Genomic DNA, 26,940 nt, shown 5'->3' with positions numbered 1-26,940 from the left:
TGATATTCAGTGTGTAAATGGGCAATGGTAAGATAAAGTCACGTACAGGTATTGAATCAATATTGCATAGAAGGTCATGCATGGACTCATTAACAAAAATCTAGAATATTTGCCAATATATATTCCTATATTCCGAATGGAAGAGGAATCTCCTGAAGAATTAAAGAAACTAGTGGAGTTTGCTGTGTGTGTAATTAAAGAATTCAACAAGCCACATATAAAATAGTAATAAATTTATTGACTTAAAAATTTGTATATATAATACAAACTACCTGTACATACAAAAGATGGATGACTGATACAACAGAGAATGATCTAACCTGCTCTCACGAGTCTTGGTTACCAACAGTTACAATGATCTAACCTGCTCTCACGAGTCTTATAGTTACCAACAGTTACAATGAATGATTTAACCTGCTCTCACGAGTCTTATAGTTACCAACAGTTACAATGAATGATTTAACCTGCTCTCACGAGTCTTATAGTTACCAACAGTTACAATGAATGATCTAACATGCTCTCATGAGTCTTATAGTTACCAACAGTTACAATGAATACAACCAGCTTCTGAGATAGGGCTATTCCAGCAAAAAATGTATGGGGGGAGGGAAGGCAGTTGATATTTTTTTGGATGGGTGGGGGTGATTTGGGAAAATGTATTTGTATGGGTAGTGGTGAGTTGGGAAAATGTATTTGTATGGGTGGTTGTCTTCTAGGTTAAAAGTAATATGGGTGCTAGTGAATTATGATAAAAATGAAGACATTACAGAGTCTGTATCCTGTTGCTAAATTTCTTTCATTTTAAAAGAAGAGGAAGAAGAAAAGCGGAGCCATCCTACATTATGTACGAAAAAAGATTGATAAATGGGCAGATAACTATTCAAAAAAAATGTTTCAGTTTGTGTAGAAATGACAACAATAATAAATGAAAACAAAATGTTTTCTGTTGGGAGTGACATGATTAGAAGTAACACCATCTCCAGATATGATCTATTAAGGGATATTTTTAGCAAACTCGAAAGGGAACGAGAAGAAAATATATGTACGAGTTAAAAAAGAAGTTGCAGCCATAAGCCCACCGAAATGCGTTTCCACATTTTTTCAGCCAATGGCTTAGGCAATTATTGTCAGGTCTTTCAAGGTAATAATGATATCCGTACTCATGTAAAGTTTTTTTTAAAAATGCCCAAATTTTCTCAGAATGTTGTGATGTCTGAAACACCAACATGTACAACCTGTTTTAACACACATAGGCCTATACCAAGGGCAAGGTTCAAACCTACAACACGGCTAAAAGACCAAATGCTAAACAACTGGACACTACGGTAGTGTAATAATTTTGGTATGAGCGAACCTTCTGTTAACTATTAAAATCAACATGCTTAAGATGACATTACAGTCTGAGTTTGGCTAGAGAATGGATCACAAATTACAATATCAATGTTTGAATATTTATTCACATTAATGTAGTCTGAAAATTCATCTAAAGTCGGGTAATTTGTTCATATAAATCACCACAAATTCTGGCTTATCTAAAAAATAGTTGCATGCACATAGGATTAAGACCAATATGAACTTGTTGAAACTGAACTCTACCTTTAAAGGAAAATCTTAATATACAGGTGATTTCAGTATTGAATTCTTAATTCTATTTGTATGGGTGGTAGTGGCAGGGGAGAATCTATTTGTATGAGTGGTGGTAGCAGAGGAAAATTTAATTTTATGGGTGGCGGTCTTAAAAATAAAGTGCCTTCCCTCCCCCCATATTTTTTTCTTTGCTGGAATAGCCCTGAGCACATTTCAATCTTAAATCTCAAGATTGAGAATGAAGCAAAACTTAATACCAAACAACTTATCAAATGAACACGTCACAATTATATAGAACACACTGCCTCCACCCAGATTGATTCAGAGACTATAAACATACACCAGGTCTTATGTATACTGCTACACTACCAGTATCATTTGATACAAAGAAAACAGCAAATAAAGTATATAGTATTCTCTGACATGAAGTGATACACATTATGAGCAATGTGGGGATTTTTTTTTTTTTTTTTGGCAATTGCAGAGGTCAATAATTATTGGATCTATATAAAAAGCTAGAGTACATTACACAATATGTTATTGTATAATGGGGGAATTCATGTAAAGGATAAACAAGAGGCCCATGGGCCAGATCACTCACCCAAGCAATTCATTTCCTAGTGTAAAACTCGAAATCCTAATTACGGCACCACCATAAATATGTATAGCCTCATAAATTATCTTGCATCTTGATAAATTGACTCGACCATACTCAACTACCATTTTGATTTTTTATTTGATTTTAAATAAGTTTCATTACATTTGCAGCCAAACTGTGGCTTGACCTTTGGCCTAGGTGTCATATTGGTATGTACAAACTTAATTGAACACTACATGAAGATGCTTGCATATCAATTTCAAAGAAATTTTTGGGGGTAAATTTCCAAATAATCCCAAGATCTAACCCTCTTACATCCACGCCATGGGGCCCCGGACCTCAATCATTAATAAACGAAGATCTATACCCTCTTACATCCACATCCAAGCCATGGGGCCCCGGACCTCAATCATTAATAAACGAAGGTGCCTTCATTTAAACAATGAAGTGTATAATTTTGTGGTCATGATGTGTATTCCAGTGAGTGTGTAATGCAAATTTCCTACAAAGCTGCGATCGTCATCTCTCCAAACAATATCACTGTTTACATGAACATCAACAGACCTATACATGTAACTGTAGAATGCCTTATGAGGCTATGATACACACATTAACATAAAGGGGAAATGCTAAATGGAATACCAACGACAGGTGGTCACTTGATTTTTTTGATTGGTGGAAAAGTCTGGAGTTTGTTTCTTTCGATAATTCACTGAAAAACATCTTGGAAAATTTACAAAAACTTTTATTTTTGCATTTAGAAGATGACAAATATTTTAGATTGGGGAAAATTGACACTTTTCTGCAATCAATATGCCACCCAACCAAATTGTAGTTTGGCATCATGCCAAGGACAGCTAACTGATGTATGTCATTTACGCTTACATTTAAAACTCTACCACATATCTGATGAATAAAAAATCTACCGAGTGTATATACATGAATGTTAATATTTCTTATTATATACTTTCAATTTCATCTCTTCTTTTTTCTTTAAAAGTTTGCGGGCATATATCACACGATATATGCCCGGAAACATTCCGGCCCGCAAACATTACGTCACAATCAAATTTCTACGCTGTTAATTTTCAAATTTTTCGTGTTTTTCATCTTTTACTCAGTTAAACCGATAAAGTTATTGTTAAAAATAAAATTATTGTTAGTTTCTAAATGAAATTGAAAGTATATAATAAAAAGGTTATACACTTTGTATGGGAAATATGACGACCTCGTTTTTTGTCGCGAACGGACCTTGCAAGCTCGGTCCGTCTACGCACCAAAAAACTCGGTCGTCATATTTTCCCATACAAAGTCTATAACCTATAAATATTGTACCTTTATGGTTTTTGAAAAAGATTTTAAAAGAAATTTCCTTTAGATTGCTATGTAAAGCGTGGATCCCCATTTGTGGTTCTGTCTGGTTTTAAGTTTAACAATTTTGAAACTTCATTATATTATGTACTGTAACAGAAAGGGAGAAATGCAACGGATCAGACCAAGATTTGAACCTAGTCCCCCTGAATCTCTAGTTAGGTGCTCTATCAACTGAGCTGTCTGGCCAGCAGCGATGGAACTCGTCTGACCACCATATTACGAAGCTTTAACAAAAATCCTAACTTTTCTGGTTCAGTAATTCTCGAGCTTTTTCTTAAAATGCCCCATCTAATTTTATGATTATCTCTCTTTGGAAGGGGACATGGCCCTTTATATGCTAAACCTTGAATTCCATTCATGATACTCTTGATAATTAATGCACAACTTTTGAACAGAAAAGTTCACTTGAGCCTTTGACTCAGGTGAGCTAAAAAGTAAAAAAAAATAATGTCATGGACCAAATGTCTCATTCTGTTATCTTATATAATATAGTAGAATTAAAATATATTCTATGGTATTTGGTTGTGTTTAAAATATGACAATCTATTTCACTAAACAGAGTCAAAATCTTGATCTTCATAACCATTACAGCAAATATAAAATGTCTGCACATGAATCATAACGACATAAACACAAGAATACAATCATACATATTTCCTCTGAACCCATGAACATTTGGCAAGAAGAATTTGAAAATAATGTGCATCATTTGAAATAAAAACCACACACATACACAGAAGCTCCATCACAGCTTGGTTCAGCTTGGCTTCTGAAGCAGTCTTCTGTATACTTATAGCAGTGCATGACATGTTAAAACATTTAATACAAAACAGCAGTGAAATTAAAGTTAAACCATTTTAAGTTCTAACTATTGCATTAGAAATTGCTTACATATGGGCAGTGGGTGCTTAATGTTGAAAAAAGGCTGAGGCTGGGGGAAAACCACCCAACTACAATAATACAGAAAACACATATTAATTGGGTTGATTTTTCCTTTAAATATACATAAATATGCATGATTCATACATTGTCAACATGAATAAAAATCTGCTAACAGCAACAACTAACAAACACTGCCAATTCTCATTCTCAACAATTCTTTAAACACTACCATAGAAACACATACACAGTCACAATAATACATATTTTCAGAGTCTTAAATAAAGAACTTTGGGATTGATAAACTCTTAACGATAACATTTATGTCTACTAAGGCACGTGGGTACCTGAATTCTTGATAGGCACATCTTTAGGGTGTAGTACGAATTAACACGTGCCTCGAGAAGAAAACAAATGTCTCTTAAAACCAAATTACCACATTCATCCTAATCACAACCGAGTTAAAAATCTTAAAAAGAATATAAAATGCTGCTGTATAAAATTTGAACATTCACCAAATTCATTTTCTTTAATGCAAAACACAATGTTTATCACTTTTTAAAATCATAAAAACATGCTGGAACACCAGCGACTTCTGCAAGTGTGTTTATCATGTCCTCACTAGATTGTAAATCTAAAAACAAACCATTTTAGGTCTGTCTATTTCTTGCAGCTTACAAGTATGGATAATTATATAAAATAAGATACTTAATAAATCAAAAGGTCAAAGTGACAACAATAATCATTCATCCAGGTGAAGGCCGCCAAAATCAGATATAGCCATGCTTGGGGGCAAAGTGTGTCACAAACCCATTTTTTGAAGCGATTCTTAAAAAATGTCAAGAAATGGGTGTACTATTTATATATCAGTTGTTTTTGATCTACTTCCATATGGTTAAAATGCTGTCCCTGAAAATGCCACAACCACCTTAATCATGATAAATAATGGATAATGTACAAATATTTACACCTCTAAAAAAGATAAAGCTTTAAGTTTAATTAATAGCAGTACATCAGTTATCTTGAATGAAAACAAAATTTGCTGTCTTGCATGATTCAAAAATGGGAAGAACTTATTTACTTCATCATCTGGTATTTGTTTTTGTATGAATAATCAAATTGCTTGAAGAAGAGAAAAACATTTGGGATAATAAATAAATGCCTATATATATATATATATATATATATACAGTCAAACCTCGTTATTTCGAACTCAATGGGACCGAGAAAAAACTTTGAGATATCTGAGAGTTCAAGGTATCGAGGGTAAAATACTTAAGAGTATAATTGGTTGGGACTTCCGAATCCTTTCGACATCTCCATGGTATTTAATATATCGGTGTTCCAGATATCGAAGTTGAACTGTATTTTCATCTTTGAAGAATGCTTAAATATCCTTTAAACAACACCTATACCAATTTTGACAACAAATAACAACTATTCCTTAGTTACAGAAGTCTGAAAATTGTATTACAGGAAAATCTATGCAAGATGGGAAATATATTTGGGATTAAATCGAGCAGCACCAGTTCTATTTGTAAATTTCTATACACATTTATCGTTTATTGGTCAAATACTAGTATCTCGAATCTGAGGTCATTACATAAATGGGTTTATAAATTTTTACAACAGCTGTATTGAGCACGAAGTTGAACATATCAAAAACTAAAAGATATGAAATCAGTGATAAACCTGGTAAAAAAAGAAGACAATTTTATAAAATAAATCCACTCACATTAAGACAAGTATCAAACATTGTTACAATGCAATTTCAAAAATAAACATACTGTAACTTTAGATACGTGAAAAACTTAAACAAAACCATAACAATAAACTTGACAATAATAATAAAATATTGTATATACAACATGTAGTTCACAGTCTAGCTGCAATTATGTAGCCTTCTCCAAAACTTTTTTTTGGCCGAAAACGTCAGATTAAAAAAAAATAGGAGAGGGCCTCATTATTGCAGCTATTGAGTCCTACAGGAGTCTTCCTCCATATTAATTTTATTGCCTTTACTTAAACTGTTTACAAATGTGTTGCCATGGTGGGAATAATTTGATGAGAGGGAGGATCTTGCACAGCACAGGGAGTAGAAAAATCTAATGTAGTAAAATTTAGTACTTGGTGGAATTCTCAAAAGACACATCTAGTCAACCATTAACAGCAATAAAAGGTACCATACATCACTGACTGATTAACAACAACATTAACTATCTGCTAATCGGGCAAGATAATGAGAGAAATATACTCTGTCAAAAATACCCATACAAAAATAGTTCACTTTATGCAATCTCACCCAGAAAAGACCTATCTCTTATCAAACTATTGCACATTATGTTTTATATTAAACACCAAAACTGAAGTATGCCATTTTTTGACCATATATAAGCATTAGTGTTTTATTACAACACAGATACAGGAAAAAAGTTTCATAATCCTTGAACTTAAAAAAGAAAACAAGAGGTACTGTGAGCAATGCTCACTAAGAATACCCCCCGCTTACCCCAATCTCCCAAAGGGTGTTGGTAATAGGTATAAACTACCTCTTTTCTGAGTGTAAAAAACAAATGGCATGACAAACCGAATTATATTGCTACTTCGATGTCCAGTGTGCGTGACCTTTGACCTTTTGACCCCAAAATCAATAGGGAACATCTTCATCCCATGGGTAGTCCATATGTATGATATGGTGAATGTAGGTGGAAAAGATAACGCTTTAGAGCCCGGAAACCATATTGCTACTTCGATGTCCAGTGTGCTTGACCTTTGACCTTTTGACCCCAAAATCGATAGGGAACATCTTCATCCCATGGGTAGTCCATATGTATGATATGGTGACGGTAGGTGGAAAGGATAACGCTTTAGAGCCCGGAAACCATATTGCTACTTCGATGTCCAATGCGCTTGACCTTTGACCTTTTGACCCCAAAATCGATAGGGAACATCTTCATCCCATGGGTAGTCCATATGTATGATATGGTGACGGTAGGTGGAAAGGATAATGCTTTAGAGCCCGGAAACCATTGCGTCTACAGACGGACGGACAGACAGACGGACAACCCGATTCCAGTATACCCCCCCCCCCCCCCCCCCCCCCCACACACACAACTTATTGCGGGGGGTATAATTAAAGGAAAATTTAGATAAGGATATCAAAAGACAATATAAATGTTTCTGTGCATGTTTTCAAAATACACTCAAGTTTGAGAAGAAAATAGACATGTATCATAATGTAATGTATCGTAATCAACATTCGGTGACTATATTGGTGAAAGCAAGACCTCGGTACCAGAATTTTTGGAGTATTTTGCCGGGAGTTCTGTTAGATACGCTCCTGTGGGTCTGACTCTTCTATCTTTGATGACGACACACCATCAGGCAATTTTACACTGTATGCCGGCCTCTATATCAATTTGCCTCCTAAACCTTTTCATCTGTTAAAGTTGTTCTTTCATTCATATTCATGGTCTGGTGCTGTAAAATAAGAAAAGTCTATAACTATATTAACATTGTCTTATAAGACAATGTTAAATATAATTTGTTTTTGTTAAAAACAAATGTCTCCCCAGCTCCCCAAATTGAAAGTGCTCCAAATTATCCCTTAATGTACTGCATGGTATATGGAGGAGAAAGCATGAGCAGCTAGGAACATAGACATTATGAACTGCGCTTTGTGCATTGAGGATGGAGAAAAGATTCAACATCAATGTGACCAATGTCATTGCTGCATATATATAATACAAAAATAATAACTGTTATGCTGAAGTACCAGTAGGAAAATGAACATGCCCTGTACATGAAGAAAAGCTATAAAACACTTCTCTTTGATCCAAAATCTTAGATTCCTGGGTCAGAACAATGTGAACATCATTAAGGTAGCTCACTACACTAAAGCTTATACCCTTTATGACACAATGTCACAAGATGGCGATTTAAGGAGGTATGCTACACCAGAGAAATTTGACATAGATGAAAAGTGGAAGATATGTCCAACAATATTTTGAAGTTGAAAATTTTCAAATTTACTTTATTTTGTCAAAAAATACAGTTTTAGTGGAAGGTAATCTGAAAAAAAATTAAAACCCCTGCTGGACTCGAACATACAACCTATAGGTCAGCAGTCGGTATTCTAACCTACTAAGCTACTCGGCTAGTATTTAAATGGAAAAGGAAAAGTCAAATATTGCTGATATCGATTTTTTCATCCATGTTTTTAAAGGAAGTCAGCCATGACGATGTAGAGTACTGTTTGTGAAATTATTTGTATCGATCGATTTGTTTGGCTATCATTGTAGCTCAGTGGTTAAAACATTGGGCTGGTGAACCGCAGAACTCGAGTTTAAATCCGCCAGAGTCTTTTGGTCATATGTGTTGAAATAAATTTTTGAAAATCATGTTTTTATCAAAATTTGATTATTTTCTGCCTTTTTGACATAAATACTTATTATATATCACTATATCTTTTATAATTTAAATCAATCCGTACTAATTTGAGAAACTATTTCAGCGTGTAGTGATTGAGCCACCTTAAATGATAATAAAAGGCTATCCGATAAAACATATAGGGGGGAAAATGTTTACAAGCTATTTTACACCCTATACCCTTCTTAGATCCACTTCATCTTTAAAAATAACAATTGGATCCTCCTGTCTCGACAATATGCACATCTACAAATGACAATGAAGCATTGTATAAAGTTTAAAATCTATCGGATAAGCCATATAGTAGGAGAAGTGTTCACAAGCTATTTTACATCCTTCTACCCTCTTAGATCCACTATAACGTTTAAGAAAATAATTGGATCCTCACATCCCGACAACATGCACATCTACAAATGGCAATGAAGCATTGAACAATTTTCAAGTCTATCCTATAAGTCATATAGGAGAAGAAGTGTTCACAAGATTTTGTGACAGACAGACAGAAAGTATAAAAACAATCATGCATCTTTCAGGGGAGACATATTAATTAAGCAATCAAATGCAGTGCATTTTGTGATTTTGAACAACATTATGACACAATTAATGTAGCACGATCAGATTGTATGTACAAATGCTGACACCAACTCAGAATCTTTCCAGTATCACCTTGGTAACTCGGACCCCTTCTGTTAATTCACAGCTGACAATAATGTCATTTAATTCAGTGCTGCTAGCAGTCCTAGTCTGTTTGCTAGCTTGCACTATGTGTATTGTGATGGAAACACAGAAGAAAAAGGCACACCATTGACAGAACTTTAAACTATGTATATATGCAACAATCGTTCAGCTTTCAAATTCAAGTCCCTGGTTGAAAGTGATGACAGTGATCCTGGAATGAGTCTATGGAATTTTAAAACTTAATACAGTAAAAGTGCATGCTTGACCTGGGACTTAAATTTATTATAAATGAGTTTATAAAAGAAAAGAACATGTTAGAAATATGTATTACATAATTATTTCAAATTAAATCATGTTTCGAATGAAAAAAAAGAGAGAACTGAAGAATAAAATCTTGTGCTTATCATCCTCATGATATACACATGTAAATAATTTGTTAGGGAAAACTTTTTCAATACAGGCCCTGGCCCAGTCTAAAGGGGAATTGAGAGTCTAGCTAAGATATTGCTTTTAGAAGGCCCTTTGTTAGTAAAACATCCTGTGACCTGTGACTAATCAATCCGGGTCATCTACTAGACATAACCAACCAGGCTAGTTTTAATTTGATGAACTAAAGGGTTCTCTAATTCTCAGTTGGACAATACTGGTATATACATAGGAATCTAGTGGTCAGGTTCAACATGACTATCAGGTAATCAAGTTCTCTCATTATCAATCATGAAAACAACAGCATGAGGTTAGCAGAGAATAATGTCACTTTCCATCTGGAAATCAGCAATGGTCACTTACTCCCCATGACCAAGCTGTCTATAATGTTTGATGACCATCAGGTAAAGCAGTACTCTCAAATTATTGGTCGAAAAAGACCTGATCTACAAACTGACTGACAGGTGTAAAGCAATATAAATGTCTTCTAAGAAGGCCTCCTTTGAAGGGGAACATAAATTTCTGACATTGGTTGATACAATTGAATTGTGTTTAGATTTATTAGACCATATCTGTATTTAAACATGGTAGTTGTTTATAAATTGGAATTGGAATTAATTAAATTTTCAAAACATGCCATTAATTAGCCAGTTATATAATGAAATCTAAAGAAAACAAAAAACAAAACCAAATATCCTACAAAAGAAAGAATTACCTGTACATGAACATACACCTTAGTAAAAAATATGTCTACTATATTTGGGATCTGCAAGTCTACATATTTAATATATGTAATATTGAAACATAATTTAAAACATTCAATGCAAAACATGCTACATGACCATTCTATTACAAAACAGACACCCAAACCCAACAGCACATGCCTTCAATAACGGTGATTTAGTTACATGTGTTATAAATATTATAAATCAATTGTTTAGATTATTGTCCAGTGGATTTGTTTCCTAGGATCTCAATTCTGACAAATAAAATATATTATGTGCTATTATGCATGCTTTCAGACAATTATGTGACATATGCTAAAATTACTTACAACGATAGTCTGATTAAACCTGTCATTAGAAAATTTTAGAGGAAGTAAATAAATGTTTTTTTTTTTTTTTTGTTTTTTGTTTTTTTTTTTTACAACATTATACTTTTTGTCTTTAAACCATGCTCATTTTCTTTGGCCTGGTTGAGAAAATCAAGATCAAGAGGCTCATTGGCCACATTGCTCACTTGGGGAAATGTACCCCCCCCCCCCCACTTAAATTCTGCTGTCATGGTGTGAAAAACTTGAATTTACTCTGCATGAGAATGTCTGCATGTTACTTTGAAATTCTTGAGAAGAAATATTTTCAAAGACTTTTCTTATATATTCCTATGGCATTTTCAGGCCCCAAGGTAGATGCAGAAATGCAGCTTTCTGTGAAAATATTGGAACAGATCTGATCTGTCTTAACATATTCTCTGAGAGCTGCAGCTAGCCCCGAGGGTCATATTATGAACAAACTTAAATCTAGCGCATTATATATCAAATTCTTGGCTTAACCTTTTTGTGGTTCTTAAGAAAACAACTTACAAGAGTTTTCCTGTATGTTAATCATACATAAAACTTCAAACCCCTGTTGTAGCCCACCCTGGCCTCAGAAGTCGAGACGTGAATGAAATTGAATCTACACTACATGATGATGCTTGCATATTGACAAATTGTATCCATGTGGTTCTGGAGAAGATTTGCAAACAATTTTCCCACTTACTGAAACCTCATTTATAGTCAACCTGGGCAGAGGGATCACGGAATGCTTGAATGTACGTAAGATGAGGGGAGGGTGAGGTCGATTGATACACACACACACTTGTGGTTCTCAAGATGATTTTTATTTTACCCATTAAATATTCCTAATATGTAAATTTTGAAGCCCCTTTGTAGGCCCTGTCTGGGTTTCATGGTTTGAAATAACACATAAGGAAGATGTTAAATTGTACAAGTTTTCAATCATTTATGGAACACCAAATTAACTTAATTGAGTACATGTATATGCTAATTTGGCATTCCATATTTTCTGGTTCAGTGATTCTTAAGAAGATTTTTAAGTACTCATCTTATGGAAAGGGGCATGTCCCTTTTTATTTCACCGAATGTGAATCCCCCCAATGGACCTAAGGATGCTTTATGTAATGTGAATCCCCTCCAATGGACCTAAGGATGCTTTATGTAACGTGAATCCCCTCCAATGGTCCTAAGGATGCTTTATGTAATGTGAATCCCCTCCAATGGACCTAAGGATGCTTTATGTAATGTGAATCCCCTTCAATGGACCTAAGAATGCTTTATGTAATGTGAATCCCCTCCAATGGACCTAAGGATGCTTTATGTAATGTGAATCCCCTCTAATGGACCTAAGGATTCTTTATGTAATGTGAATCCCCTCCAATGGACCTAAGAATGCTTTATGTAATGTGAATCCCCTCCAATGGACCTAAGGATGCTTTATGTAATGTGAATCCCCTCTAATGGACCTAAGGATTCTTTATAGCTTTAAAATGAAGCAGCACTTCTTGACAAGTGAATACTTTGAAAAGTTAACAAACAACAAACAGACTATGACTTTTTATCAGAATATTTAGTTCTGGCGAGCTAAAAAAAGAATTAAGAATGAAAGTCTTTAAGGTTTTCCTAAAGTAATACAATATGTGACAAGATTCCACAAGATTCCACAGGGCCATAAGGCTTTACTAAATCATATTGTTCATCAAGCTGCTGTTAACGAAAAAAATAATTTGTATAGGGATATGTACTATGTCTTCTCTGTAAATTACTCCCATTAGCCCATCGTAGAATTAATGTGGCCAGAAGTTTTGTACAAAAGCATTTCAAGAAATGCCCTCTGCATATTTTCACAATTCAATTTTCATGTATGATATATTGGCAGAGCATGCACAATTAACCAGCAATAGACTATATACCAATTACAGTTCATCCCCCGAAATAGAGCATATTCTGTGTAGCGATTGAGTTTACTGTCACAGAAAATCATTTATCTTTCTTTATTGTATATAATTATATGACTTTCTGTGACAAAACATGCTAAGCCCCAACAAAGTAAATATCATGTGGGAAAGTTTTCACACTTATCATTTATAATCCTACTGAAATCCCAGATCTAGAGAGACACTGGCTGATCACGGTAATTTCTCTAACACGCTGCTGTGCTTTACCTGTTCTGGGTCTCCATTGGACACGGGGTTGGACTTGTCACCTTTGTCCAGAGTCACTCTTACTTTGATGTCTTTCAAACGTTTGAAGCCAGGGATAAATGTTAGCACAAAAAACAAGATAGAGAAGGCGAGTAACCATTCTGTTGTGGTGGATAACAAAAACACTCCCCGGAGCGTGTCCTGTAAAGGCAACCAGACTGTACACATCTTACACAAATAAGACCATATATCGAGAATTGCTAAATGAAAATATATTTCTCAAGATTTGTTTCCATATACAGTGTATTCCCAAAGTAAAACTTTGATCTCTTAGAGTGGTTCCACTCTAACCCTTGGTGCCATTTGAAGAGACTTGATTCTATACTATATGAGGATGTTTGTATGTTAACATGACTAATCATAACTGTTGTTCTTGAGAAAAAGATTTTTAAAAATTATTTGAACAATTCAGAACCCATATTTTGTTACAAAGATTTCACATAAGTTTCATTCTATCTAGCTCAGTGGTTCTTGAGAAGAGGATTTTTTTAATAACCTCACCCTAATTTTACCTTTTCTCGATTAACTTCAAGTGGAAGGGGGGCATGGTCCTTCATTTGAATAATTTTTAATGCCAAGGGTGCCCAGTGCCAAATTTAGTTGAAATTGGCCCAGAAGTTCTACAGAAGAAGTCTAAATTGTGTAAAGTTCACAGACAGATGGGTGGACAGACAGAAAAAGCTCACTTGAAATTATAGCTCAGGTGAGCTAAAAACAAAATTGCATCATTTAAAAGAAAATGGGAATTCTAAGACGATGAAAATCTTACCCATTTTGTTCCCATATTTGCTTTTCTCTGCATTTTATATGTTGCTTTTGACACAGAAACTCAGTACGTTAAGGAAGAAAGATGCATGGGCATGATGCCACAAAAGGTTTAGCTTCTGTTTTCATTATGACAATACAAAAATAGTGCTTCGCATTATTTTCTTTATAATCATTTATCAAATTACTTTGAATGCATTCTTAAAAATTATCATAGGGATTGAAAGTAATTTTGTTATTATAAACCACTTTATGGTTTATGAAGTTTAAACTGTCCCAACTTACTTTATATTCTTTAATTACATGTACATCATGTTAAAGGAGCAGAGATTTTATTCATTCCTTATTCGATAGTATAAATGTACTTTGCAATTGGTTATCACAAAACAATTTAGCCCTGGATGTGTTATTTTTCATTACTGATTTCAATCAATATAGGTTACTGTTTATACAATCACTAAAATATCTAATACATCCATTGCACCATATTCCATTCAACTCTAAAGTAATCAACTCTAAAGTAATCAGGAATAGATACTGATCAGCATTTGACACAACCACTTCCCTTAAAAAAACATATTTCAGAAATGTCCTATCTCTCTGATTGACTTAGCACTGTAAAGTTCAATCTATCATCTGTTGATATATGAGTGAATAAATCATCATGGAAAGGATTTAGCTCATTGTCCTAGTAAAATTAGGATACTGTATAAGTGGTATTTTTAGTGAGACACAAATTTAGTGATACCTTCATAAATTATGGGTATACATGTACATGTATATATTTATAGAGAGCTAATTCTAGCGATTTTATCATTCCAAGAAATTGACTTCCGATATAAAATAAATATTAGCGATAATCAATTTTAACGATCTCAACACTGTCACTAATAATTCAAAAATTAAATCTTCGCTAAAATTTCTACTTATACGGTATTTTAATCTGTAAAACAATTATCAATAGGATTTTTACAAAATTATAGTATATCGCTGTTTATTGTTTAGAATTCAAAAAGATAATGCAAGATAAATATGGATAAAACAAGAGGCCCACAGGCTTTATCGGTCACCTGAATACTAGTGAAAAAGTATCACTACTTCCATGGGCTATCTAGAAAAAATTTCCTGTTCTGAATATCTAAGCTAAATTCTAATGTTCAGCAACAGTATAAACAAGATGTGTTCTTAAAACTTCACTGCCCTCAAAAGTGCATACACTGATGAAAGACTTTAAATAATAGGTGTATTTACATTAAAACATCAAAATATATGACTAATCCTCAAGTCATAACCCTGGGTTATGAAATTACCATTTTTTGTACATCCTTTTCTGCTATTCGTAAGTATGCATTTAGATTTTATACAGTATTAACAAACTTACACATACATACATGTACTAGATACTAAGTTTGGCCCCACCCTGGGGTCAGAACCCTTACTTTGGAGAAAATCAAATTCACAATTTTGGTTAAAGACTACCTGCTCTATCCATTTAGCACTATATACCAAGTTTGGCCCTGCCCTGGGGTCAGAACCCCTACCCTGGGGATCATGAAATTTACAATTTTGGTAGAGGCCTTCCTGCTCTACATCATTATGCATTTAGTCGTTTTTTTTTTTTCTACATGTGTGTGGTTCTTGAGAAGAATTTTTTTTGAAAAATGGTCAATTTTGGGCAGTTATTGCCCTGCCCCTAAGGCCCAAGGGGTGCAGGAATCCTGAAATTTACAATTTATGTTCCCCTTGTTCCAAATATGTTTCATACCAAATTTGAAAAGAATTGGAATGATAGTTATCAAGAAGTTAAAAATGTCTATTGTTCATACATTTGATAACTGACCATTTTGGTCCCACCCTGATACCAAAACCCCTACCCCTGGGATCATCAAATTCACTATTTTGGTAAAGGACTACCTGTTCTTTCTAAATATCTACTTACTTTCAATTTAGTGTCAATAGCACTATAAAGATGTTATTTAAGTGTTTTACACATTAACACTATATACCAAATTTGGCCCTGCCCTGGGGTCAGAACCCCTACCCCGGGGATCATAAAATTTACTATTTTGGTAGAGACCTTCCTGTTCTACATCACTATACATTTAGTTTTTCTTACATATGTGTGGTTCTTGAGAAGAAGATTTTTGAAAATTGGTCAATTTTGGGCAGTTATTGCCCTGCCCTTGGGCCCCAGGGATGCTGGTGTCCTGGAATTTACAATTTATGTCCCCCTTGTCCCAATGATGCCTCATACCAAATTTGAAAAGAATTGGACTGGTAGTTATTAAGAAGAAGTTAAAAATGTTCAATTGTTAAGGCACAATGCACGACAACCAATTGCAATAGGTCACCTGAGTTTACTCAGGTGACCTAAAAATCCAAATGAGCTGAATTCAACAGAACCAAAGGATACACAAGATGAGTAAAATAGAGGAAGCTGCACTGTTCAAAATCTGCCATATCCAGATGAAAAGGCGGATGGCCCTCCAAACTTTGCCATCTTGTGTTTTCTGTGCAACATGTCTAAGCTTCCATGTTATAACTGTCTGTAACCATAGATACACGATAGCAACCCCAAAGCAGAGGAAGGCACCGAAATAATGTGGTGGTTTCATCACGTCAACCTGTAACAGATTTATATATACTAGTTATATAACATGTACCGTTATACAATATCATATCACATCGACCTGAAACAGATTTATATATACTAGTTATATAACATGTACCGTTATACAATATCATATCACATCGACCTGAAACAGATTTATATATACTAGTTATATAACATGTACCGTTATACAATATCATATCACATCGACCTGAAACAGATTTATATATACTAGATATATAACATGTACCGTTATACAATATCATATCATATCGACCTGTAACAGATTTATATATATATTAGATATATAACATGTACCGATATACAATATCATATTATATCGACCTGTAACAGTAGTATTATACTAGTATTGTAATTATCAATTGTCTAATCTTCAAGGATGTTGAAGTTTCAGTAACATCTGAATTTGACCACGTTACTTAGTAGGCAGTGGACAGACACATTGGTCAATTATCAGACATTCCAAATTGTATGTTAATTACAATCAATTATGGCAAACATGAAATTTTAACATTAAACAAGGCACAAGCTACATGTATTTACCTGAAAGCAACCAACGAGCAGAAGACCGAAGGAGGAAATAAGACCCAAAATAAGGCCTGCCGTGTTCGTCTGCTTCCATTTTTTGTTCATCTCCTTCTCACTGAACACCTTCTTCACAAACAGGAAGCGCATTTCTGCATTCGCAGCAACTGTGACATATAAAGGAACATCGCAGTATCATTAGAAAATGCAGCTGTTTCATTTTACAATTCTTTTAACTGATTTATTCTTGTTCTTTGATATCTGGGTCATCAGAAATACAGATGGCAGATTCTTTTAACTGATTTATTCTTCTTTGATTTCTGGGTCATTAGAATTACAAATGGCGGATTCTTATAACTGATTTATTCTTCATTGATTTCTGGGTCATTAGAATTACAAATGGCGGATTCTTTTAACTGATTTATTCTTCATTGATTTCTGGGTCATCAGAAATACAGAAGGTGGATGCGATGTCTTACGCATAATTGCTGTGACTGCTATCGAGAATGTGAATATTCCTCTTTCTGGGACCTCCACTCCAGTATAGCTGTAAAAGACACAAAAACACGTACATACAACAGAAACAGCACCGCCTTACACTGTCTATTCCTAATCAGTGTCCGAAATTAACCATAGACTGATAGACCGAGTCTGTGTTAAATGACACCGGTCTATGCCAACTGTAATTGGGTTAGACCAAATTATCTATGCTGATTTTCTAGATTTAAAGCAAAAGAGTTATCCCAAAAGTCGATGTCTGATAAACGTCATGAGGAAAGGAGGACATTGTTATAAAAATGGAAAGAAAATATGGTTTCTAAGTACATAAGAAGTAAATAATAATGTTTTAAATCTGTGTTAGTTTTTTCCCAATGTTGCGGTCTAGACTATGCCAATTCGATGAGGTCTATGTCATCTTGTTTTGGCATAGACCTGTGGTCTATACCGAGTTTTAAACCCATTTCGAACACTAGCCTAACATACACATGGGAAAGATATTGCAACACCAGCTTTTTTCTCTTCGTCAAAGTATGATGATTAAATAATTTCACACCATAAAATGAATGAGAGTTTTCATGTTTGAGGTTTTTTTTTTTTTTAAATATCATCACTTGATCTCTAATAAATAATGTAAAAACACCATCAGTAAATGTATTCACGGTCATTCTTTTTCAAGGATAAGAAGATGTGATATTTTAAGGAAAATTTACTGTATACAACTATGCCTCAGACATGTACAGTTCAAGGGACCTTGATAAAACTTCGAGAAATCGAAAGTTCAAAATTCATATATTGAAGGTCCGCCGGTATGGTTCAGATTTTACAGTAACTGGAAATGTACAAACTCCGTACAGTGTCAATTCTCTGGGACTACTTTCCCACGAATAATGTCAAAAGATGAAAACGTAAACACAGGCACTCAACGTTTTAAATATCTATAATAAAAAAAATGTCTTCCTGTAAACATAATATTCAGTGAATATTATAGATATTTAAAACGTCGAGTGCCTGTGATTTTATTGATAGTCGGATTATATATACATGTAATTTTAATAATCACGACTCAAAACCCCAGTGCAAGGTGTAAACTGACCAAATAGCCGACTATATACTCAAAGTATTTAACCCCACGAAGAAGCACCGGCGATGTTTCAACTATGTAAACACCTAATTATCCCTCCGGCATTCAACAAAACCTGGGTAAGGGCCAAGCGGAAATTATTACATGCTTGGGTAACGGTGGGTATACACTAGCTACCACCACTTCGAGAGATTGAGAGTGAAAAACAATGAAAGGTGTTTTACGGGACCCAACTTCACTTCGAGACATCGAGAACTTAGAGAGATTGAACGTTCGAGAGATCGATTGTAAATTTGCTTTGTTATATAGAGAAAAAAATTGGGACCATGATTTCACTTCGAGAGGTCAAAGTTCGAGACATCGAGAGTCACCTGTATTGATTTAAATACCTACTATGAATGAAATAAAGTTAAATAAGGTTAACATGCTGTACACTGCTAACAGGATTTTTTCCACACAAATGACAGACTCTAGGTAAGGAGTACTCTACATCATCATAATGACTGAGACTTCCTTTTAAAATTATGGATGAAAATATAAATTTCAGCAATATTTGTCTATTCATTTCAAATATCATTGCCTAACCGAGTAGCTCAATAAGTTAGCATGTCAACTGCTGAACTGTAGATTGTGGGTTCGAGTCCAGCAGGGGTTTTAAATTTTTTTTTGACACTGCCTTCTACCAAAACTGCATTTTTTGACTAAATAATGTAAATTTGAAAGTTTTCAATCTAAAAACATTGTTGTACATATCCTCCACTTTTCATCCACATTAAATTCTCTGGTGTAGCGTTCCCTGATAAAACGTTGAATTTGATGTGGTAGAGCTTGCCACTCTTAATGCCATGCCTGTGTCAGCTTATCTAATATTCAAATTGGTGATGTCTATGGATAAACTCAAAGACCTATGATGTCTCAGATGTGCTAAATAGGGCACAAATCTGGACTTTGAGCAGACCATGGTAGTGTCATAACTGACCCTATACACAAAAAATCCTGCACAGCACAAGCTGGATGTGGTCTGATATTGTCATCCATGAACACTGGCCTTGGTTAAGGAGGGTGATTGTCACAATGAGGCACGCCACTTGCAGTAAGAATTCCCCTTTGGTAATTTTATGCAGTAAGTTAGGCCCTAGCTGTGATAAACTTACAGTCAAAGTAAACACGGCCTCATACCATCACTAATTCACCACAAAATGGAATCAACTCTACAAAATTCTAATCAGCATATGCAGTTCTAGGTTGCTGCCATGCATGCAATCATCCATCTGTGATATGTAGCAAAAAGTGACTCTTGTCCGACTAATGGATTTTCCTCCAAGAGGTCAGGTTCCAACGTTGGCAGGCTTGACACCATTGCATACATGCTGCTTTGTGGTTGGATGTAAGCAAAGATCTCTTTACGGGTTTTCTTGCACATTAGTCAAATGACTTAATTCAGTCGGTTCCCCACTGTTCTCATTGAAAGCAAACAACGTGTCAACCATTTGCATTCTAAGTAAGAATGTTCTGTCTAACCATCCTTCTGAGTGCATTGTCCTTCTGAACAGAGATGTTTTATGGGGTTTTCCAAATCGTGCATGATCTTTGATGTCATTTTCTTTTATAATTCTGCTGTAAGAGATGGTTGGATGGTGATGATCTACTTCAGGACCAGTTTGTCTCAATGACATACCAGCTTCACTGTCCATCAGTCTGTCTGTTAGTCTTATTTTCTTTTCCATCACGATTTTTACTAATGCTTAATAAGAGAAGATATTGACATGCAACTTACTGTATTGCTACCTAGAGAAAACATACCTCAAGTTTGACCCACTTTTATATGTAAGAACCGGTTTTCCATGTAGGTCGAGATACGTATCGCTTGAACACTTCTCACACATGTATCTTAATGACATATCACTTTTGAAAACCTTGAATGTTTATCAGTATCAATCTCTCACAGTACTTAAAAGGGTGCTTAAAAACCACTCATAGAAAATGCATTTTAAAAATAACTTTCTCTTATGAGTAGCGATTTCATCTAACTGAGTACTTGCTTAATGTATAGAGTCTACAATAGACAATTTAACAGTAAAAACAATCTGACCTGATGTATGGGAAGTTTGGAAATGTGTGATTCAAAGCTACAGCAATACCATACCTGCAATTCATCAAATGTTACATATTAAAATCTCAGGAAATACAGGCGTTAAACTAGCAGAATAACTGCTCTCATACTAGTGCTAGCTAATTTAAAAAAATTTTTTTTTTGTTAATCTAACATATATATACTAAGTAACTGTCACTTTTATAAAGGATTGAAAAATATACTTACGTTGTTGCCATGGAAACAAAAAGCCAACCCAGAGTAAATATTGGCAGTAGCCACATGAAGCGGCCCAAACACCAACTGGCTGCCAAAAACATCTTGTCTGCAACGTCGAGTCTGTGTCACTGTTGTTTTATATGTGTATGAGCCGTTCAATATATACTGTGATCGATTCTGACAATTCAAATATATCTATGTATACCTGTAAGGGAAAACATTTGAACCATTTAATTAGAACTTTATTATCTAATTGAAATATGGGAAGAACTTAACTTGTATTGTTAGTCATCAAATAGGGAGTAACCCATATAATGCTCTTCTCATTAACAAGGGAAAAAACGCACTTGCATGCACATATATCCATCTATTTTAAGAGTATAATTGACCTTGATCATATGTCAAACAAAGAACTGATTCAGATGTAATGAGGATCATATGATGGTGTATCAATATGTAAACAAAAGGCCCGTGGGCCTTAAAACTCAACTGTGTATGCACATTTTTTATTCTTTAGAAATCATTTTGTTACCTCTGCTCTCTCTCTCTCTCTCTCTCTCTCTCTCTCTCTCTCTCTCTCCATCCATCTATTTGAGTTCTAAAAAGTGCAAATGAGTTTTTACAATTTTAAAAGAGTGTTCATTGCTCATAATAATTATGCAAACAGTTTGCCTGGAGAAAAGATTTCTAAAATACACAGCATTTTTTAACACATGATTGATTAAGCCTCACCTTGGGACCAAAAACCAGGGGTTAAATTATCAATTTCACATTACTCCTCAAAATTATACAGTTTTTCTGCTTGATGTCCAGCAATAAAAAAGATCATTATCTAGTACATTTTCAATACATAATGTAAATGACCAAACTAGCCTAGCCCTGCATGGGGTCATGAATTTCACAATTTTGGTAAAGGGTTGAAAGCCCATTATTATAATGACGCAGACATTTTGCTTCCTTCATCCCACCACCATGGTGGTCTAGAGGTTAGAGTGTTTGTCCTACATGTGGAAGGCCGGGGTATAAATCCCAGCTACGACAAACCTAAGTCGTTAAAACAGGTAGTGACAGTTCCATCGCCAAACGCTCAGCATTAGGTGTGAATGTCACAGGTCCTTGAAGATGACTTTAAAAACGGATGTACCGTGTCACAGTAGATGTGGCACGCTAAAGAACCCTCAATGCTCAATGGCCGTAAACAACAAGCAAAGAAGCAAAGGCCAAAATTTGAAGCCCTTCACCGCGGTCTTGGTGACAACGTCTCCAAATGAGTGAAAATTTTTCGATCAAGATATTAAACAAGATACAATCAATCAATCCTTGATGTCCAAAAAGTAATGAAGATTAATTTTAAGATATTGTGCATTATCATTTTAAGATATTGTGCATTATCAATATATAACCAACTTAGCCCCATTATATAGGGCCTGAACCTGAACCCAGGGGTCACAAATTTCACACTGAAAATGTTCAAAAGTTAAATTTACAACCGAGTCAATTGATGGACAATGGACAGAACAGATTTATACCCATTATAATAGCATCTATGTTCAATCAAATCATGTTTCATCTAAATTGCTACTTTTGTATCATATTATAACTAACAAAACAAGATATATACGTGTTTCCATTTCAGCTGAGTCTGTAATCAGCATATGACACCCCCGACTATGCCCATATAATTATATATATATATGCACATTATATTTGTGTTCTGGAACTCCATCCTGTATTGTATTTGTGATTTGAATCACATACGTTGAGTGTTATAATGCCCGTATGGCCCCCATTTAAAAAATAATCATATTATATCAAATCATTTATATATACATGTACATCAAACTGTCACAGGCCTCTTAGTGCATCGACCATTACAGAACTCTAAACAAATTGAATGATTGATCATGATTTAGATTAATGACTTGTGCAGGGACTGTTGGGACAGTATTTTACCATGACTAAAATTGAGGTTATATGAGTGACATTTATCATAATTCCGTAGGTCCCTAAATTATTTTCTACATCTTGATCTAACTTGCAATTGCCATTGGTGTGGTGATATATATAATCTACAACAAGTACCAATTCAAATTATACACATGCACTTCAAACTGAAGCGGTTGGGTAAGTATGTAAGGCTTCAGATTGATGATGGGGTTTATATACTTTTACAGGATGAATTACAAACTGAAGTGGTTGGGTAAGTATGTAAGGCTTCAGATGATGATGGGGTTTACTTATTAGGACGATCGAATCACAAACTTTTATTGGCTTCTGATCTCTGGACGTCTGTTTTTGGGGGTTTTTTTTTTGCTATATTGTTTTTCCCTAATGTCTGAATATAATAAATTACTAACAGCAATATTCATATGATACAGCGATAAACTGAGTGAAGAATCTTCATCTGCAGTTTTAAGGCAATTAGTTTAAAGTAAATTATAAAATGAATAAAAACTAGAGCTTTTAAAACCAATGTCTCCTTTCTGTATCATATTTTGGGAAAACAGTAGGCCTACAAATGATGTTTATGAAAGTTGGTAAAATGGGTGGTAAAAACCGGGCTGTGTCAGATCACCTTCGTAATCCGAATTTTTTAGTTTTCTTCGTTGATATGTCATTGTTTCTTTTGAAACTTACGGAATATATTCTCAATGATACATTTAGTCTTCGCCACAAATTTAAGCACATAATATTACCTTTAGGTAAGGAATTCAATGATTGTATGAAATCTGGTTGGTAAAATGGGTTAAGCGAGACCAAAACACACACTATTGCATATTTTCTGTATAATATGCATCTGCTGCTGAAAACCTAGCATTTTTTCAATTCACATAGAGTTGAATTTGATACTTAATGCATTATTTGACTGCATTTAAATGCCTTTTATCTTAATTATCAGCGATTTTTCCAAACCCGGGCCAAAAGGAAACCGGATGCGGTCGACCCAGGCCGGCGTTATTTATTCCGATTTAATATGCCGTTTTCGAGATACGTCAGAGTTATTTCCCTTTGGAGAACTCTCGTACATAGTAAGGCGCGAAAGAATTTGTTTACATGCGGGAGTGGGACAGATATTCATCACAGCATAAATGAATGTACTCAGTAAGTTTCTCATACGCTGTTTAATAACCTGAATTCGACTGATACACAAACTAAGTAATTAAGTGATAAGTATTTAGGAAGTAATTAAATACATAGAATTCTTATCCTATCACGTTATTTCGCTGGTCACAAGTACCATATCCAAGATATTTCTTGCAAATATGACATTGTTTGTATGTTTCCACTTCAGTAAAACATTTCTTTCGATAGTATTTAGTATTTCCCACATTTACATATTTAAAGAGAAGTCGATCTTATTACATTTCATCGTTTTTTTCGTTGGCTGTATATAATTAATCCACTCTGTCCCACTTAGGCATTCAAAGTTCCACTAAATGCACCTCCTATACAAAAGAGTTCGTATCTCGAAACTGACGTATTGCTAATGCTTTGATTAATTAACCAATAATAATGGTCCTAAAAAAAATACCACCGACTGATAAATTATGCTTACTTTATGAATATTTCAACCGAAGATAGAGTTTAAAGAGGATTATATGGAGAGCATATTAATTACTATGTATACCCTGCCTGATTAAAATTGTAAGCTTGCCGGGCAATGTCACGTTTCATGAGATCATGCACGTGATAGCTAACATCCTCATTTTATTCGGAATTTTAATATCTTTCCCGGGTTACCCTATAGCCCTATCCGGTTTCCTTTTGGCCCGGGTTTTAATAAATCGTGAATATTAAATATATAAGACTCGCATAACAAATACTATAGCATTTTGGTGATAAATTATCATAATATTTATCTAAATCATGTGTAGTTTCATTGTTGTGTCACATAGATCAATCGTAATCGCAGAAAAATGTGTATTTTTCCTCGCTACCCATTTTACCAATCTGAAATAAACAAACGTTGATATTTTCACAGTGAAGCAAAATTATCATTTATGCCGTAATTTTTGTATCGCAGATCCAATGTATCATCCAGATTATGATTAAGAAGTTTCACACCAAACAAAAATAAAATAACGAAGAAAACTAAAAAGTGATCTGACCCGGCCCGGTTTTTACTACCCATTTTACCACGGGCACTGGAAGTTAATGTAAATATATAGTATGTACATGTATAAAAAATGCATGCACATACTATATATTTATATTAACTTCCAGTGCTCGTGCATTTTACCAACTATCGATGTTTATTTTGCTTTTCCTTACAAAGGTGCCAACAGGCCCAGGAGGTGAAATTCAGTGCCAATTCTCCTCAACATGGTGATAATGTATTTGACGTATATTGTGTTTTATATATATTGCCACACCTAGCACCTGTAATAAAGATTGTGACGACTTAGGTAGAAGCCTAAAGCCAACGCACTGAGTCATGGTCATTTATTACGTCAGACTTCTAAAAATACATTCCAGCAGACTCTACCATTCCAAATGAAAGTAGAAAAAAATTTCAATTATTCTTTAGTTAAAATGCACTTTTATGATCATTCATTTTGAACACAAGCCTGGTGAAGTCGGTTATTTTCATAGTTAAGCTAGAACTTTAGATTACCCGAGTCTATCCATTCCTTGCATGTCACACTCGTAAAAAAAACCCAACGCTGTTCAGATCTTTTCATGCCTATTGATCACTTATATTATGCTTTCCACTGAGATAATAGAAGAATAAAACCTAGGAAAAACGGGTTGTTTGGCTAATTTTTGTGATCCCTCTCTTACCTGTTTATGTTCACGGCCTACTCTGACAAGTGCAACCCACGGGAATCCCTATATCAATAAACATCACCAAAGTTCGATAACTCATTGCGTTTTATATACAAGCCAAGCAGCAGAATGGGGAAATCCTAATATGAGATATTATATGAACAATAAAGAAATTAAATTATTAGAAAATTATAAGTAAATATTTTCACACATTTTATAATACGAAAAGAAGACACCATGTCGCCAATGAAGCTCACACCGGACGTACTTCTGTTTTTGAAAAGAAGCCAAGTGTATATTAAAGAGAAATCACACAGAATTTATTAAGAAGAAATATTTGTACCACTGACATTGTACCATCAGTGTCTTTAATTTGTAGAGCTGCGAGGAATTTTTTGGGAATGGCTTTCAAGAAACTGCCAAAAAAAAAAAAAAAAAAATCCGAGAGAAGCATATTTCGCCTGTACGAAAGTCGGCTAGGCTCATTTTGAAAGAGTTACCTCGTTATATAACGAGTTAATTAGTATAACGAGTTAATTATCTCGTTATAACGAGTTAGTACCTAACCTATGGAAATGTCATGAGCCTGTTCTTTCCAAAATTTAATCATAACTATTATGAATTGACAAAATCCGCAAAATTGAATATACACTGTATCATTTTATATTACATAACAATTTTATTCGTCGTGAAGGTGACAAGAAAATGTTTATTTCTAGCTGCAAACAAATGAATAGGTGACGATATATTTTCTTAATCTATTCAACAAAAATACTTATTTTCCATTGTCATGAATAAATTTAGATTTTATTGTTTTAATATACCACAATGGTTTGACAACATGTTCGAGCTAAATCGATATTTGAGCAACAAATCAGCCAGCCTAGATGTAGATTATTTTATTGAGAATGTAGATATATTTATACTATTAATGCAAACACGTAGAACTAGAGAGCTTCTCCCTTTTAAGCTCAGCTGAGCTGAAAGCTCAAGTGAGTTTTTCTGATCACTTTTTGTCCGGTGTCCGTCTCTCCGTCTGTCTGTCTGTCAGTAAACTTTTTTTTAAATTTTATTTTTTTTTATTTATTTATTTATTTTTTTTTTTTTACATTTTCAACTTCCTCTCA

General features: G+C 34.4%; 1 protein-coding gene across 4 annotated transcripts; it reads right to left on the bottom strand.

Moving 5' to 3' along the window:
* Positions 1–218: 218 nt before the first annotated feature.
* On the bottom strand, positions 219–25,909 carry LOC125683832 (DNA damage-regulated autophagy modulator protein 2-like). Of its 4 annotated transcripts, XR_008796202.1 has the most exons (11): positions 25,829–25,904; positions 21,056–21,251; positions 20,828–20,881; positions 17,633–17,700; positions 17,172–17,320; positions 16,410–16,620; positions 14,001–14,059; positions 13,193–13,372; positions 9,047–9,112; positions 365–7,918; positions 219–320 (listed from the first exon to the last, which is right to left on the bottom strand). XR_008796202.1 is itself a non-coding variant. In XM_048925312.2 (10 exons), exons 2-10 carry the CDS (start codon positions 21,145–21,147, stop codon positions 7,865–7,867), a joined length of 933 nt encoding a protein of 310 aa, XP_048781269.2. In that variant the 5' UTR covers positions 21,148–21,251; positions 25,829–25,909; the 3' UTR covers positions 219–7,864. The 4 variants fall into 4 exon arrangements, 3 of the variants coding, with proteins under 3 accessions (XP_048781269.2, XP_048781272.2, XP_048781271.2); XM_048925312.2 differs by having other exon boundaries at positions 219–7,918; positions 25,829–25,909; XM_048925315.2 differs by lacking the exon at positions 9,047–9,112 and adding an exon at positions 11,025–11,043 and having other exon boundaries at positions 219–7,918.
* Positions 25,910–26,940: the final 1,031 nt, after the last annotated feature.

The sequence above is a fragment of the Ostrea edulis genome, chromosome 6, assembly GCF_947568905.1.
Source record: "Ostrea edulis chromosome 6, xbOstEdul1.1, whole genome shotgun sequence".
In the NCBI taxonomy this organism is placed as follows: domain Eukaryota; kingdom Metazoa; phylum Mollusca; class Bivalvia; order Ostreida; family Ostreidae; genus Ostrea; species Ostrea edulis.
The sequence above is the reverse complement of the archived record's forward strand: the minus strand, read 5'-3'. Positions and strand labels throughout refer to the sequence as shown.